Here is a 17621-nt window from a genome sequence, read left to right as displayed (position 1 = left end):
CGGCCACCATCCTCTCGCGAGAGCAGCCCGTGCGACCGGAAGCGGGGCGGTGACCCCGGAAGTCCCCGCCGGGTGCAGCTTGGTCGGTTCGATCGCAGCCGGGACCTGACGCCGCCCGGAGTCGCCGTCCCTTCTCTCTCTCCGAGTGCTGCTCCTGTCATTGTGGCCATGGACGGTAAGAGGTCGCGGCCGTCCTCCGGGGACTCGCGCGCGGGGCGGGGCCGCTTCTCCCACTGGCGTGGGCTCCGCCCACCTGGGGCCGCGGGCGGGGCTCGGGAGAGCTCTCGGGCCTCGACCCTCGATCCCAGACCCGGGACCCCTTCCCCAGGGCCTCGACCACCGACCCGGAACCCCTTCTCCTGGGCCTCAACCCCCGATCCCCGACCCAGACCCCTTCCCCGGGGCCTCAACCACCGACCCGGGACCCCTTCCCCCGGGCCTCGACCACCGACCCGGAACCCCTTCTCCTGGGCCTCAACCCCCGATCCCCGACCCAGACCCCTTCCCCGGGGCCTCAACCACCGACCCGGGACCCCTTCCCCCGGGCCTCGACCCTCGATCCCCGACCCGGGACCTCTCCCCTGGGGACTCGACCACCCACCCGGGACCCCTTCTCCCGGGCCTCGACTCCCGGCCGCCGACCGGGACCCTTCCCCAGCCCCGACCCCCAACCCGGGATCCTTTACCCCGGGCCTCGACCCTCGACCTGGGACCCCTTCTCCCGGGCCTCGACCCCCGACCCCCGATTCGGGACCCCTTCCCCAGGCCGCCACCCCCAACTCTCAACCCGGTACGCCTTCCCCGGGGCCTCGACCTCCGACCCCCAACCATGGACCCAAGACCTAGACCCCTGACCCAGGATCCCTTGCCCTGAGCCTCGACCCCTGACCACCGACCCAGGACCCTTCTCTCCGCCCCTGGCACTCTTCAGCGTCAGGTGCCCTTCCCCGCCAACTCGGTAGAGGGGACTGAGCGATGCCTGTTCGGGCTTTCGGGCCCTGGAATATCGGGTCAGAGGGCACAAGAAAAAGTGACAGTTGCACCCCCTCTCTCCAAACAGCATCAGGACGAATGAGAAGAGCTCAGACAAAAGTGTTCCCTAAGTGCCAGGCCCTGGTCACAGCAGCTCTTTGTGTCCATTCTCCAGATGGAGAGGCAGAGGTCTGAGCAGGAGCCAGCCCAAGGCAAGGGGCTCCAGGCAATGGAACACCCTGGTTCTGACCTTCTCCACCTGGGGCCGGCTCTGTGCTCAGGGATACTAAAGAACAGGATGAATCTGGCAGAATGAAGTCCTGCATTTGCTGAAACGTTGGGCTGGTGTGATGGGCATGCTTTTAAAAATACTTTTTGCAGGACCCAGTGCAGCGGCTCAGCCTGTAATCCCAGCACTTTGGGAGGCCGTAGGCGGGCAGATCACAAGGTCAGGAGATCGAGACCATCCTGGCTAACATGGTGAAACCCGGTCTCTACTAAAAATACAAACAGCTGGGCGTGGCGGTGGGCGCCTGTAGTGCCAGCTACTCAGGAGGCTGAGGCCAGAGAATGGTGTGAAACTGGGAGGCGGAGCTTGCAGTGAGCTGAGATCGCGTGAGGCACTCCAGCCTGGGCGACAGAGCGAGACTCTGTGTAAGAAAAAAAAAATACTTTTTGAAGTGTGAGAAGCTATAGTACCACCGTGTCATCATGAAGGAAATGTGTAGAGATTTTCTACAGATTGCCTCAAGAGAAGATGAAAGATAGCATCTACCTCCCGCCACAAAAAAATATGCTGGCCAGGCCGGGTATGGTGGCTCAGGGCTGCAACCCCGGCACTCTGGGAGGCCAAGCGCGGTGGCTCAGGGCCCCGGCTCTTTGGGAGGCCGAGGTGGGTGGATCACGTGAGGTCAGGAGTTTGAGACCAGCCTGGCCAACATGGTGAAACGCCATCTCTACTAAAAATACAAAAATTAGCTGGGCGTGGTGGCAGGCACCTTTAATTCCAACTACTTGGGAGGCTGAGGCAGGAGAATCACTTGAAACTGGGAGGCACAGGTTCAGTGAGCCGAGATTGCGCCACTGCACTCCAGCCTGGGTGACAGAGCAAGAATCAGTCTCAAAAAAAAAAAAAAATGTGACTTTTCACTCCACAGCTCATTCAGCTCTTTTGAGGGGACTTCTCTCAAGCCCATGTCAGATTTCCACAGAGTCAGATTTTGCCTTAGCTGGGTTTTTGTGCTGCCGCACACGGCTGGAGAAGAAAGCTGAGGTGAGGAGGGGTGGTTTGGCCAGCATCCCACGGTGAGTTGGGTGGGAAGGCCTGCGTGGCCTGCACTGTGTCACCTGGGTCAGGCTGGCTGTTTTCCAGTCACAGATAACCTTGGCCTTGACCACACTGCACTGATAGATGACAGATTGAACTTGGCCTTGACCACACCTGCACGGACAGGCGATAGATTGAATGATGCCCGAGCTCACTGGAACCCCAGGAGTCTCGTCTTGGAGCCTTGATTTGCATTTGTGAACACTCCGTAACCTCACTCTCTTACAGGCTCCATTTCCTCATTCTGGCTGGTGTGGTGAAGCCCTTTCAGCAATCAGGGGTCACTCTCCAAATTTAGCAGTTGAATGAATTCAGATCAGTCCTACTTTTTAAAAAAATATATTTTTTTCTCTTTTTTTTTTTTTTTTCAGACAGAGTCTTGCTCTGTTACCCAAGCTGGAGTGCAGTGGCCGGATCTCAGCTCACTGCAAGCTCCGACTCCTGGGTTCACACCATTCTCCTGTCTCAGCCTCCCGAGTAGCTGGGACTACAGGCACCTGCCACCATGCCCGGCTAATTTTTCGTATTTTTAGTACAGATGGGGTTTCACCATGTTAGCCAAGATGGTCTCGGTCTCCTGACCTCGTGACCCACCTGCCTCGGCCTCCCAAAGTGCTGGGATTACAGGCGTGAGCCACTGCGCCCGGCCAAAAAATATTTTTTTCTAATAGAGATGAGGTCTGACTACATTCCCCAGGCTGGTCTTGAACTTCTCACCTCAAGTGAACTGCCCGCCTCCACCTCCCAAAGTGCTGTGATTACAGGCTTGAGCGACTGCCCGGTGGAAATCAGCTCTTCGATGCCTAAGAGTTACCACCTTGCTATTTTTATCCATTTACCTTTGGGGAGAAAGAGTCTAAAAAGTGAACTGTCAAGTACTGAACTTTTAAATTGGCCCAGGCTGGCCTCAAACCCCTGGCTTCAAATGATCCACTGGCCTCGGCCCCCCCAGAGTGCTGGGATTCCAGGTGAACTTTTAAATTGGGAAAGAATCCCAAGGGGCTTTTGCAAAGTTGCATTAATTATAAACCACCATCTTTTGGATTCTAACCATGGCCAAAAGATGCTGCGTCCACGACCTCTTCCGTCCTCACACTAACCCTCTAAGATTGACTGGTGCCGTCCTCATGTTCCTAACAAGGCAACAGGAGGGAGCGTCTGCATTCGCTGGGCCTGTGGCTAGCAAGGGGCCAGGGCTGGCACACGAATCTGTCTTGTGCCTCCCTTGTTGGGGGGCTCCCCGAAGGCCCCAGGCAGGTGTGGTCTGTGTCTGTGTTCTAGCTCCTGGTGTCTAGAAGGATCCGAGTAAGTCCCGCCTGCTAGAAGTGTAACATCCCATTCCCAATCCTCAAACCATTCCCTCTCTCTTTGCAGATACCCTGTTCCAGTTGAAGGTATGTACCGAACGGCCGTTCACCCCAGCCCTGTTCTGGTGAGGACAGACAGTGTAAGCCACACTCACTCAGAGCCACAGAAACAGCTGGGCAGATGATGTAATAGTTGAGTGACCACCACACAGGGCTCAGACTGCTGACCAAGGAGGGGATTATTGAGCCAGCTTGGTGACATATTAGCTCTTCTCTTATCAGGCTAAGTGGAGGCAGATCCTTAGGGTCATGTATGAAAGACGGAGTGTTGGCCGGGCGCGGTGGCTCACGCCTGTAATCCCAGCACTTTGGGAGGCCGAGGCGGGCAGATCACAAGGTCAGGAGATCGAGACCACGGTGAAACCCCGTCTCTACTAAAAATACAAAAAATTAGCCGGGCGCGGTGGCGGGCGCCTGTAGTCCCAGCTACTCAGGAGGCTGAGGCAGGAGAATGGCGTAAACCCGGGAGGCGGAGCTTGCAGTGAGCTGAGATCGCGCCACTGCACTCCAGCCTGGGCGACAGAGTGAGACTCCGTCTCAAAAAAAAAAAAAAAAAAGAAAGACGGAGTGTTACCTTTTTTTTTTTTTTTGAGATGGCATCTCGCTCTGTCGCCCAGGCTGGAGTGCAGTGGTGCGATCTCAACTCACTGTAACCTCTGCCTCCCAGGTTCAAGTGATTCTTCTGCCTCAGCCTCCTGAGTAGCTGGGACTACAGGCGCCACCACCACGCCTGGCTAATTTTTTTTTACATTTTTTTTTTTTTTTTTTGAGACGGAGTCTCGCTCTGTAGCCCAGGCTGGAGTGCAGTGGCCGGATCTCAGCTCACTGCAAGCTCCGCCTCCCGGGTTCACGCCGTTCTCCGGCCTCAGCCTCCCGAGTAGCTGGGACTACAGGCTCCCGCCACCTCGCCCGGCTAGTTTTTTGTATTTCTTAGTAGAGACGGGGTTTCACCGTGTTAGCCAGGATGGTCTCGATCTCCTGACCTCGTGATCCGCCCGTCTCGGCCTCCCAAAGTGCTGGGATTACAGGCTTGAGCCACCGTGCCCGGCCTACATTTTTAATAGGGACAGGGTTTCACCATGTTGGCCGGGATGGTCTCCATCTCTTGACCTCGTGATCCGCCCACCTCAGCCTCCCAAAGTGCTGGGATTGCAGGCGTGAGCCACCACGCCCGGCCCGGAGTGTTATCTTAAGAAAGACAACTTGGATATTAGGCCTTGGCGTTCCGCTGTGTGGACTCATTCTTTGAGATCATTTGAAGCAGAGCTTTCTGAGTATTCCTTCCATGTGGGGTGGTGGTTGCAGCTTCCAGTAATCCCGGGCAGGTTTCTGTGCATTTCCCTGGGATGTGCTCCTGGCTGCTCCTCCGTGGCCAGCTTCATCTTGCCTTGTCGATGGCTCTGAGCTCCTGGGATCTTCTGCCATCATGGTGGGTCTGTCAGATGCTGCTGGGCGCAGAGGGGACCCGCTGAGGCCTGCTTGTGTCCTGAACCCTGTGGCGCTGTGCTGGCCGTCCTGAACCCTGTGGCGTCTGTGGTTCCAGATGGGTCGCCAGAGGCATTGTTTCCTTGTTTTGCTGGCAGAGCAGTTAGGCCCCCAGCAGCTGTGTGTGCTGCCCAGCAACCTGTTGCATCCACAGCATTCTCTCAAGATAACATTTTCAGGTGTGTTTTTACCTGGAATTCCATCTTACGACTTGGGGGTAGCCTGAAATGAGTTTTCTTGAGTCTTTCTTTTACGTTGAAATCCATCTCTGAGCAGGGGATGAGACCAGAGCGAGAGGTTTCGGACCCTTCGCTCTGGAGGAGGCCTTGGGTGAGGGTGTTCACGGAAAAGAGACACTGGAGAAAACCCAAACAGCACCTGAGGCAGAGCAGACGGCTTCCTCCTCCAGCTGGTGCTCTCTCGCCGCCCGGGATGCACGTCCGCAGGCTTCGTGCCTTCCCTGCCGTGTGCTGGGCCCAGGCTGGCTGATGGGTGCTTAGAACCTGTGTGGGCACAGGTGTGGGGGTGTGGAGAGCAAGGCCTGGGGGGTGGGCTCCACGCGTCTGACCCAGGACGTTGTGGCTTCTGCTCAGTTCACGGCGAAGCAGCTGGAGAAGCTGGCCAAGAAGGCGGAGAAGGACTCCAAGGCAGAGCAGGCCAAAGTGAAGAAGGTGAGACCCTGGGGGCCGTGGGGTCAGGACTCTCCTGGTCTGTGTCTTCTGTCCTCTTCTGCCCTTTTTTTTGTGTTCTGTTCTGTTTTGTTTTGGTGCCTTTTGGGGAGGGGCAGGGCACTTTCTACATCATAATTTAATCCTCACCTTGATATATATGTGTGTGTGTGTGTGTTTGTGTGTGTGTGTGTATATACGTTTTGTTTTTTTTTTTTTGAGACAGAGTCTCGCTCTGTTGCCCAGGCTGGAGTGCAGACGTGCGATCTCATCTCACTGCAACCTCCGCCTCCCGGGTTCAAGTGATTCTAGGGCCTTACCCTCACAAGTAGCTGTGATTACAGGCTTGCACCCAGCTAATTTTTAAATTTTTTTGTAGAGACAGGGTCTCGCCATGTTGGTCAGGCCGGTCTCGAACTCTTGGCCTCAAGTGACCTGCCCGCCTTGGCCTCCAGAAGTGCTGGGATGACAGGCATGAGCCACTGTGCCCAGCCTAATCCTCACCATGATTTCTCAGCCTCAGAGTATTTGCTTCTCACATGAGACAAACAGGAAGGGAGGTGCTGTGTGTGGTGGAGCCCGGAGTGGCTTCTGTCCTGCTCTATAGCCCCCGCCAGACCTTCCCAGCCCACCGAGGGCGTCCAGAGCATAGAGATGAGTGCATTGCCTTCATTCTTTTCCTTCTTTCCATTTCCAACATTCTGAACTTGATTTTGCCATAAAGTACAGGAAGAGGGCTTCTAGCTAGCTGCCTGCCACGATCCTATCTTTTGGTTTGTTTTTGTTTTTGTTTTTGTTTTTTTTGAGACGGAGTCTCACTGTCACCCACCTGGAGTGCAGAGGTGCATCTCAGCTCACGGCAACCTCTGCCTCCTGGGTTCAGATGATTCTCCTGCCTCAGCCTCCTGAGTAGCTGGGATTACAGGCTTGAGCCACCAGGCCCGGCGGATCCTATCATTTTTCTCTCCCTCCTCCTTACAGAGCTGGTGCCTAGGGCATCATGGGGTGGGAGGGGGCAGGAGGCTCACAGGGGTGCCTCTCCAGGAGGGGCCCCCTCCCCATGATGGACAGGGCAGAAGGAAAGGAGGGATCTAGGCCGGGCGCAGTGATTCACACCTGTAGTCCTGGCTACTCGGAAGACTGAGGCGGGATAATTGCTTAAGCCCAGGAGGTGGAGGTTGCAGTGAGCGGAGATCACACCGCTGCACTCCATACTGGGCCACAGAGCAAGACTCCACCTCCAAAAAGAAAAAAGAAAAGAAGGGCCGGGCGCGGTGGCTCAAGCCTGTAATCCCAGCACTTTGAGAGGCCGAGACGGGCGGATCACGAGGTCAGGAGATCGAGACCATCCTGGCTAACACGGTGAAACCCCGTCTCTACTGAAAAATACAAAAAAAAACCTAGCCGGGCGAGGTGGCGGGCGCCTGTAGTCCCAGCTACTCGGGAGGCTGAGGCAGGAGAATGGCGTGAACCCGGGAGGCGGAGCTTGCAGTGAGCCGAGATCCGGTCACTGCACTCCAGCCTGGGCCACAATGCAAGACTCCGTCTCAAAAAAAAAAAAAAAAAAAAAAAAAAGAAAAGAAGATGGGATCTTGTGCAGCTCTTAAGACTGCATAATCGGTGAAGTAGGTCCCAGGGTATTGGACTTCGATAATTCTTCACCCACAACCAGGTTCCTAGGGAGAAAGGAGCTCGGAGAACTGCCTGCCACAGGCTCTGGGTGTCGCCCGCTGTGTCCTGTGCCCGGTGGAATGCTGGAGGGGTGCAGCAGGGAGCAGAAGCCTGCTTGTGGGGCTGGGCTGGGGCCTGAGTGTTTGCATTTTTAGCTCAAACATCTCTGGGGAGAGGCCCGCCCACCCTAGCCAGTGGCGTCCAGGAGCAGTCAACACTGGGCTCCTGCGGCCGGGCACGGTGGCTCACGCCTGTAATCCCAGCACTTTGGGAGGCCAAGACCGGCAGATCACGATGTCAGGAGATCGAGACCATCCTGGCTAACACGGTGAAACCCCGTCTCTACTAAAAATACAAAAAATTACCCAGGTGTGGTGGCGGGCGCCTGTAGTCCCAGCTACTCGGGAGGCTGAGGCACGAGAATGGCGTGAACCCGGGAGGCGGAGCTTGCAATCGCGCCACTGCACTCCAGCCTGGGCGACAGAGCGAGACTCCGTCTCAAAAAAAAAACCCACTGGGCTCCTCTGCAGGGGGCACACATACCACCAAGTTCTTCCAGCCGCTGTTTCCCCGTGTTTCAGGCCCTTCAGCAGAAAAATGTAGAGTGTGCCCGTGTGTATGCCGAGAACGCCATCCGCAAGAAGAACGAAGGTGTGAACTGGCTTCGGATGGCGTCCCGCGTAGATGCAGTGGCCTCCAAGGTGCAGACGGCCGTGACCATGAAGGGGGTGAGTGCTGGGCCCTGGTGCCAGGTGGGTGGCATCTGCCAACTGAGGCAAACATGGGCTCTGCGGTCTGGATCTGGGGCAGCTCAGAGTTGCGGGAAGCTGGGTCAGCATGGGGTGGGCAGTGCTGGTGGGGACACGGGTGAGGCTGGGTCAGCATGGGGTGGGCAGTGCTGGCGGGGACACGGGTGAGGCTGCACCCTCACTTGCACTGATGCCTCAGGAAGGACCTTTTGATAGGACCTGGGCTTTTTTTTTTTAATATTTTTTTTAAGAGACTCTCTTGCTCTGTCACCCAGGCTGGAGTGCAGTGGTTCAGTCTCAGCTCACTGCAGTCTCAACCTCCTGGGCTCAAGCGATCCTCCTGCCTCAGCCTCCCAGGTAGCTGAGACCATGATGTCAGGCATCCACCACGCCCGGCTGATTTTTTTCATTTTTATGTAGAGACAGGGTGTCTGTGTTGGCCACGCTGGTCTCAAACTCCTGGCCTCGAGCAATCCTCCCACCTCAGCCTCCCAGAGTGCTGGAATTGTAGGCGTGAACCACTCACTGTCACTGTGCCCGGCCAGGCCTCGGTCTTGGCAGCTGCCACAAGAGACGGAGCCTGCATGGCCAGGCTCATCTGCTGGGTCAGGGGACATCACAGCAGAGCCTTCGCTGTTGCAGGCATTTCCTTCCCACAGTGCGGGTGGCCAGGAGAGCACGGCGGTCCTGGAAACCCCACGTCGTTAGCTTTTTCTCCGGGGACCCCGCCCTGGGTCTCCACAGCCTTTTCCGTGGAGTTGGTCTTTCCACAGGACCCAGATGATGGCTCAGCCCAGAGCTGGGGTTTTGTGGGTCAGGGCTGGGGTGCCGCAACTCTCCTGTCAGAGCCCAGGGGACCCATCCCTGGTGCGTGAGCTCCGCTTGCCTTTCATCCCGTTCCCTCCTGCACCCTCTCCTATCTCAGGTGACCAAGAACATGGCCCAGGTGACCAAAGCTCTGGACAAGGCCCTGAGCACCATGGACCTACAGAAGGTCTCCTCAGTGATGGACAGGTTCGAGCAGCAGGTGCAGAACCTGGACGTCCACACGTCGGTATGTGCCCTGCCCTTGGGCTGTGGCCTGGGGACATGGAGGTGTGTGGGCAGCTCATGGGGGGTGGCCCACAGGCTGACGTGCTGTCTCTGCATACCTGTGGTTGCTCCCTGACGTCACCAAGCATCCTCTGTGCTGGGTCCCTGCCAGGACCCTGACGGGTAGGGTGGGCAGGGTGGCAGCAGCCTCCTGCAGGCACCTGGCTCCTTGTGGGGAGGCTCAGACAGCAAACAAGCATGCAGAGGTGTAGAAAGATGTCCAGCCAAGGCAGCAGGCATGGCGCAGTCAGAGGGTGGGGCTGGGTGTGGGGGCAGGAAAGGCTCCTGGCGGAAGGTGAGGCAGAGAGAGTCACTGAGAGAACAGGGCAAGAAGGTGGCTGGCTGTGTGAGGGAACGAAAAGTGTGGTCGGACCCTTGTGAAGCTGAGTGGGGCCTCGTGGGCCTGGGCCCCACCTGTTGTCCAGAGCGTGCCCCTGCCCCCAGGTGATGGAGGACTCCATGAGCTCGGCCACCACGCTGACCACACCGCAGGAGCAGGTGGACAGCCTCATCATGCAGATCGCTGAGGAGAATGGCCTGGAGGTGCTGGACCAGCTCAGCCAGCTGCCCGAGGGCGCCTCTGCCGTGGGCGAGAGCTCCGTGCGCAGCCAGGAGGACCAGCTGTCACGGAGGTAGGGTCGGTCCCCGAAACGCTGTGTGCCCCGCACTCTGGTCCTGTGGGAAGGGAGAGGGCATTGGGGTTAGAGGCTGGAGGAGAGCTTGGGCTAAGGCTCCGACCAGCGAGCCCTGATCTCAACTCAGAGGCCCCGGCCGCAGCTGCCCCCGAGCCAAGCCGCCCGCTGCTGCCCCATCCTGCTCCAGCTGGCTTGGAGGCTTCAGTGTGTGTCGGGCGTGGCGTCTACGCACATCTGCAGTGCACTTTAGAATACTGCGCCCTTCCTAACGGATCAGGTAAAAGTGGGACGGGCACGTCTGTTTCCAAGGCCTGTCACTCGTTCCCTCAGGACACGAGGAGGAAAAGGGTCACTGCACACCACACGGAGGAGACACCTTCACCGGGAGCACGTGCTGCTCACAGACCCCTTTCCCCGCCCTGACCCGAGTCGTGTTGTTGGTTTCCAGGTTGGCCGCCTTGAGGAACTAGCCGTGCCCCGCCGCAGTGCACCACCTCTGCCCCGTGGTGTGCTGGAAGGTTCCTGTCCTCGCCCCACCGCGTCTTGCCTTCGTGCTGGCCCTGCGGAGCTGTGACCGGCAGCCACTCTGTGTGTCTCACCTGCCAGGCCTGCGTGGCCGCAGGGTGTTCCTGTTCCTTTAGGTTGGGCGGTGGGTCTGCGTCCTGGTGTTGAGTTTCTGCAAATTTGTGGGGGTGATTTCTGTGACTCTGGGCCCACAGCGGGGAGGCCAGGAGGGGCCCTGTGGGCTTTTCCCAGCACTGTGGGGGCCTTCAGACTCTGGGGCAGCAGGCACGCTGCTTCCTCATCAGCCAGAGGGGGTCAGGGCTACCCTGTTGCCAAGCAACTCCCTGAGGCCTCTCCACACCCCCTCGGCGGGCAGGAGGTCCCACCATGTGCACAGACATAGCCCAAGGAGGTACCACAGGCCTGTGTGTGCTGGGGGATGTCAGGTGCCACCCCGCGCCATCCTGGTGGCATTTACAATGACACCCTCCTCCTCCATGATTCCAGGAGTGGGGTCTCGGCTGCCCCTACCAGCTGGCTGAGCCCCCTGGCCTCCTGCGCTCCCTCAGTTCCTAAAGCTGCCCAGTCCATGGGGACAGAACTGTCACCCAGATCCACATCCAAGTGTGCCCACCCTGCCGTCTTCATCCTCACCAGCTGCTGCCTCTGGAGGTGCCTTTGGCCACGTGGGCTGTGCTGTCTGTCTCCTCGGCAGAGCCCCTCCGCGGGCTGGCGCAGTCTGAGAGATGTGTCTGCAGCTCCTCCCAGTGGGCAGCCTGGGTCTCCCAGAGGACCTGTCCCCGGGGCCTCGCTTCGCACGATGCTGCCTGTGTCGCCTGTGCCGTCCGAACGACGGGGTGCCTGCCCAGCGTGGAAGCCACGGCAGCTGGTGAAGGGCGCTCAGGAGAGCCGTCTTCAGCTGGGCTGGGGTTGGGGCTCCTTTGAGGACAACCTGCCAGTGTGGCCCTGGAGAGCTGCCAGCAGCTCTTGGGACGGACTTGCTGGGAGGCTGAGGGGCTTTGGACCTGCTGTCTTTTCCATTTCCTAGAGTTTACGTCATTGTCTTGAGGCTTCCAGGATTTTTTGTTTTTTTGCCAAAGTAGAAAAGGCAGGTGGTGGGCGGCTGGTGGGGAGTGTGGTCCCCGCCCCCTCAGTCCCGCCCGTCCCTCGCAGCCCACACGGAGGCCGCAGCGGTGTCGTGGCTGTTACGTGCAGGAACGTGGAGACCCCGACTTTGGCTCACTGCGTTTGGTGTTTTTTTTTTTCAGAACTTGGGAGCCCCAGGGAGGGGCTGGTGTTGGTAGGTCCTGGATGTGGTTCCCTCCAGCCTCCCCAAAATCAACCCTGGCGTTGAGAGAACGTCCTGTCCGTCGTGGGTAACAGCCTTGGGGAGGGCTCAGAGCTCTGCAGAGCCATGGCCGGGTGGGGGCTGCCTCAGTCCTGTCCTCTTGGGCACTGGGGAGAGGGGCCTGTTCACCTTTTTCCTAGAATGCTGTTGTAAATAAACAGATGGATCCCTGGAAACTTTCTCAAGCTTTGCTTTGGAGCCTTGGGTGAGCCTCTGGATGTGGCCGTCTCCCCACAACTGAGGACGGGCTCCTGGAGTGTTCACTGCGGGGGGCTGGGCAGACGGCAGTGCTCATTCTCAGACCCCGTCCAAACCGACAGAATCTCCTGTGTTAGGTTCTTACTTTGAAATAATTTAAAATTTGTATAACATGGTCTTTGTGCGCCTCGGCCAAACCGGGACACTTGCTGGGCACCGTGGTGCTCCTGACAGTCTCTGGTCTGACGTCCCCGCTGCACGTCCTGGTGCTGCCACCTCCAATCTGGAACAGCTCCTCGGTTTTCTTTCGTGACCTGAATGGTTTGAAACCTGCTGGCTGCTATTTTGTAGAATTGTCCTCTGCCTGGGGGTGCGGTTTTCCCACGATGTGAGGAGGTCTTCATGACTTCTCGGTGGCAGGGGTGTGGCGTCCGTGTCTTGGTGCAGGTGAATTTGTGACCTTCACCACTGGGTGCAGCGGCATCCTCAGGCGTCTCCACTGGGAAGTTAGCTTTTTGCCTTTATTACTTTTGAGACAGAGTCTCACTCTGTCGCCCAGGCTGGAGCACAGTGGTGCAATCTCGGCTCACTGTAAACTCCGCCTCCCGGGTTCATGCCGTTCTCCCGCCTCAGCCTCCTGAGTAGCTGGGATTACAGGCGTGTGCCACCACACTCGTCTAATTTTTGTATTTTTAGTAGAGACGGGGTTTCACCATGTTGGCCAGGCTGGTCTCGAACTCCTGACCTCAGGTGACGTGCCTGCCTCGGCCTCCCAAAGTGCTGGGATTACAGGCGTGAGCCACCGCGCCTGGCCTCATTTTCCCTTTTTAATTCATGTTCCTCTTGGGAAGATCCTTGAAGGTCGTGCAAACCTCAACCCACTTTGCCCTGGGCGTCAATGAAATCACTGGTTCTATTTGGGATTCTAAGGAGGACCCCTCCCCCACTCTCCATTATTTATATCTGGACCTGTTTGTTTCTTGGCGTGGGCTGCAGTGGTTGCTGTTGCTGACTTTGTGACTCTAAGTGTCGTACTGACGGCATTTAGGTCAGCCTCCCCCACCCTGGCACGGGCTGACCCCCAGCACTGCAGGAGGCTCTCGGCTCATCTTGGTCCCTCCCTGCCCCAGCCCCGGAATCAGCCCTTTCTCCAGGAAGCTCTGCTTCCTTTGAGTCGGGGAATGGTATTTAGAAAACCAGAATCTGGAGGCTGGGCGTGCTAGCTCACGCCTGTAATCCCAGCAGTCCAGGAGGTAAGGCAGGAGGGTCCCTTGAGCTCAGGAGTTGGAGACCAGCTTAGGCAACATAGTGAGACCCCCATCTCTACAAAAAATAAGATAAGCCAGGCATGATGGCATGCGCCTGTGGTCCCAGTTATGTGGGAGGCTAGGAGGTTGAGGCTACAGTGAGTCAGAATCACACCACTGCACTCCAGCCTGGGTGACAGAGCGAGACCCTGTCTCAAAACAACCAGAAAACCAAGACCTGGGTACAAAGTGTGGGCTTCAGTGCTGCGTGCCGCTAGCCAAGAGGCGTCTGCAGCCACCACGGTGCATGGTGGTACAGCCCTCTGCATGCACTAGAGCCACAGGTCCACACCGTTCCGTAGAATTCGGTCCAGTCTCCCCCTCATTTGTAGCTTCTCTGAAAATTTGGCTCTGGCACACTACCTTTCTGCTCATTTGTGCACCAATTAGTTTCAGAATTGCCAGCCACACTCCTGTGAAGGCCCCTAACTAGAGAATGGCTCTGGGCTGGTGCGGCGGCTCACGCCTGTCATCCCAACACTTCCGGAGGCCGAGGTGGGCAGATCACCTGAGGTCAGGAGTTTGAGACCAGCCTGGCCAACATGGAGAAACCCTGTCTCTACTAAATATACAAAAAGTTAGCCGGCGCGGTGGTGCACACCTGTAATCGCAGCTACTCGGGAGGCTGAGGCAGGAGAATCGCTTGAACCTGGGAAGCAGAGGTTGGGGTGAGCCAAGATAGCGCCACTCCAGCCTGGGCAACAAGAGCGAAAATGTGTCAAAAACAAAAACAAAAACAAAACCGCTCTAAGCACTCCCCACATCCTTTCACAGTGGCTATTACGTGGTCGGTCCACGGTTTTGAATTCCAGTAATTAAGGTGCTACCATCCTGATAGGTTTTCATTAGTACTTTCTGGGTGCGAAGCGTCACTGTGGATGTGGATGTGGACGTGGACTGGGAGGGGTTGCGTCCCTCCCCTCAGCTCCAGCCACGGAGCCAGCCCCGTCGCTCCCAGGCACGCCTCCCACGTCCTCACGGTCCACGGAGTTCGAGGGGCTTCCCAGAGAGAGAGGGCCCAGAGGGGTGGAGCTTGGGGTCTGCCTGCACCCCAGGATGGGGGTCTGCACCGCGGGGAGGCTCCAGCTCCGCCTCCTGCCTCCGTGTCACCTCTTGCCGGAATTCCCAGCCCTCCAGGGTTGGGCATGCTCCTTCCCAACCTCCTCTGGACAGGTCTGTGACCGGCACGCGGGAAGGACTCTGGGAAGCAGGTACGTTCCTGGGATGGCAATTAAGGTGCTGTCTTTCTGGACACTTTGGTGTGGATTTAATGTTGTTAGGATTATTTTCAGACTAGGATTAAAGCTCTTCTCATGAGAAAATACTTGTGGGCGGCAAGCCACGCAGGTGCCAAGGCGAGAGACCGAGGGCACGAGCTGTTCCAGTATCATAAAGAAAATACATAAGAATAGTTATACTAGAAATGGATTATAGCTATGATGATGTTATTAATAATCAGTTTGTAGCATTACTCTTTATTCTAATATCATAATAATCCTTGCTCTTACTCCCCGGGGGGGTTAGAGAAGACTCTGCTCCACACCTCTTGTGGAGGGCGGACATCAGTCAGGCCCGCCCACAGCCCTCCGGAGGCCTGACCGTCTCCCTGCGATGCTGTACTCCAGCGGTCACGCTCCTGTTTCACTTTCATGTTCCACCCTGTACACCCGGCTCCACCTTCCAGATAGCAGCAGCAGAATTAGTGAAAGTACTAAAAGTCTTTGAAATGCAGAGAAGAAATAATGGCGTGAGCTGTCCTCTCTCTCTGCCTTGGCTGCTGAACAGGGGAGGGCCCCCGTCCAGTGGACACGTGACTCGCGTGACCTTACCTGTCATTGGAGACGGCTCTCACTCCTTACCCTGCCCCTCTTGCCTTGTATCCAATATCAGCGCAGCCAGGCATTCGGGGCCACTACCGGTCTCCACGTCTAGGTGATAGTGGTCCCCCAGGCCCAGCTGTCTTTTCTTCTTTGTTTTGTGTCTTTATTTCTATGATCTCTCATCTCCACACATGAGGAGAAAAACCCACAGACCCTGTAGGGCTGGACCCTATAAATACTGTTAATAAAATTAGTCCTAATACCCCTGCAGCCCAGCAGGGACCCCCGGAGTCTCCAGTCCCAGAAGGAAAATGCCAGGCTGGGTGGGGAACCGACAGGACGATTATTGATAAGGGGATCCTGGAAGATCAGCACAGTCCCTTCTGGAGGCTTCAGAGCCACCTGCGGGGGCTGCTTCTCCATGGAAGGGCACAGACGCCGGAGCCCCCTGGTCCCCGACTCAGGGCCCCCAGCCGAGGCCTGGCCAATGGGGAGTGAAGCCTCTCACCCGCCTGCACCCCCGATGCCGTGGTCACCCCGCCCGCACCCCCACGCTGTGGTCGCCCCGCCCGCACCCCCACGCTGTGGTCGCCCCGCCTCCACCCCGGACACTGTGGTCACCCCACCTGCACCCGCGATGCCGTGGTCACCCCGCCTGCACCCCCGATGCTGTGATCACCTCCACCCAACCTTCTCCCTACAAAGTCAGATCTGGAAGTGACCTGGGCCCAGTGGCTTCACACTTCCTCACTAACGGAAGCTGAGGGAGATGGGGGCTGTGCGGGCGGTCCCCTCACCCCCAGGGCCCTCCAGGGTGGGGCAGCAGCAGCGTGGGGGATCCTATCCTGCCCTGTGTGCATTTCAAGACAAACCCTTAGAGGCCCATATGGGAAGGCATTGAGCCCTAGGCTCCACCTAGGAGGACCTGGTGCTGGGCAGCTCACACCTGGACCACATCTGTCCTTGTGGTCAGCCTGGTTCTGCTGCCCACAGTGGAAGGGAGCCCTGGGGCCACCCTGATTCAGACCCTGCCTCCCCATTTGCCAGAAGAGGCTGGGCCGGGCACAGTGGCTCGCGCCTGTAATCCCAGCACTGTGGGAGGCTGAGGCAGGCGGATCACCTGAAGTCAGGTGTTGGAAACCAGCCTGAGCAACATGGTGAAACCCTGTCTCTACTAAAATTAACTGGGTGTAGTAGGGCACATCTGTAGTCCCAGCTACTCAGCAGCCCGAGGCAGGAGAATTACTTGAACTTGGGAGGCAGATGTTGTAGTGAGCCAAGATCACACCACTGCACTCCAGCCTGGGCGACAGAGCAAGATTCCATCTCAAAAAAAAAAGGCTGGATAAAGGGAATGGTTCTGCCAGTACAGATTCCTAGGCCCTTAGCCATGTTTACAGAATCAGAATGAGCAGGGGTGGGGTGTGTGTACAGGGGTGTGTGTGCAGGGCTGGTGTGCATGTGTGCAGGGGTGTGTGTGTGCAGAGATGTGTGTGCAGGGGTGTGTGCAGGGGTGGGTTGTGTGTGCAGGGGTGTGTGTGTGCAGGGGTGTGTGCAGGAGTGGGGTGTGTGCAAGGCTTGTGTGTGTGCAGGGCTGGTGTGTGTGTGTGCAGAGGTGTGTGTGTACAGGGGTGTGTGGATGGGTGGGGGTGTGTGCAGGGGTGTGTGCGTGTGTGCAGGGGTGTGTATGCACAGGGCTGGTGTGCATGTGTGCAGGGGTGGGGTGCGTGTGTGCAGCGGTGGGGTGTGTGCAGGGGTGTGTGCAGGGGTGGTGTGTGCAGGGGTGGGGTGTGTGCAGGGGTGTGTGCAGGGGTGGTGTGCATGTGTGCAGGGGTGTGTGTGCAAGGGTGTGCAGGGGTGGGGTGTGTGTGCAGGGGTGGGGTGTGTGTGCAGGGGTGTGTGCCAGGGTGGGGTGCGTGTGTGCAGGGGTGTGTGTGCAGGGTGGGGAGTGTGCAGGGGTGGAGTGTGTGTGCAGGGCTGGTGTATGTGCAGGGGTAGGGTGTGTGCAAGGCTTGTGTGTGTGCAGGGCTGGTGCGTGTGCAGAGGTGTGTGTGTGTGCGTGTGCAGGGGTGGGGTGTGTGCAGGGGTGGGGTGTGTGCAGGGGTGTGTGTGCAGGGCTGGTGTGTGTGCAGGAGTGTGTGCAGAGGTATGTGTGTGTGTGCAGGGCTGGTGTGCATGTGTGCAGGGGTGTGTGTGTATAGGGGTGGGGTGTGTGTGTGCAGGGGTGTGTGTGCAGGGCTGGTGTGCGTGTGTGCAGGGGTGTGTGTACAGGGGTGGTGTGTGTGTACAGGGGTGGGGTGTGTGTGCGGGGGTGTGTGTGTACAGGGGTGGGGTGTGTGTGTGTGCAGGGGTGTGTGTGTGTGCAGGGGTGTGTGTGTACAGGGGTGGGGTGTGTGTGTACAGGGGTGGGGTGTGTGTGTGCAGGGGTGTGTGTGTACAGGGGTGGGGTGTGTGTGTGCGTGTGTGCAGGGGTGTGTG

General features: G+C 57.9%; 1 protein-coding gene across 2 annotated transcripts; it reads left to right on the top strand.

Moving 5' to 3' along the window:
- Positions 1 to 42: 42 nt before the first annotated feature.
- On the top strand, positions 43 to 11994 carry CHMP1A (charged multivesicular body protein 1A). Of its 2 annotated transcripts, none has more exon segments than NM_001085358.2 (7): positions 43 to 175; positions 3674 to 3693; positions 5745 to 5822; positions 8072 to 8218; positions 9165 to 9293; positions 9776 to 9963; positions 10415 to 11274. In NM_001085358.2, coding segments are annotated over 7 exon segments (591 nt in total). In that variant the 5' UTR covers positions 43 to 168; the 3' UTR covers positions 10437 to 11274.
- The last annotated feature ends 5627 nt before the right edge of the window (positions 11995 to 17621 follow it).

This window comes from Macaca mulatta, chromosome 20, assembly GCF_049350105.2.
Source record: "Macaca mulatta isolate MMU2019108-1 chromosome 20, T2T-MMU8v2.0, whole genome shotgun sequence".
Taxonomy (NCBI): Eukaryota; Metazoa; Chordata; class Mammalia; order Primates; family Cercopithecidae; genus Macaca; species Macaca mulatta.
The sequence above is the reverse complement of the archived record's forward strand: the minus strand, read 5'-3'. Positions and strand labels throughout refer to the sequence as shown.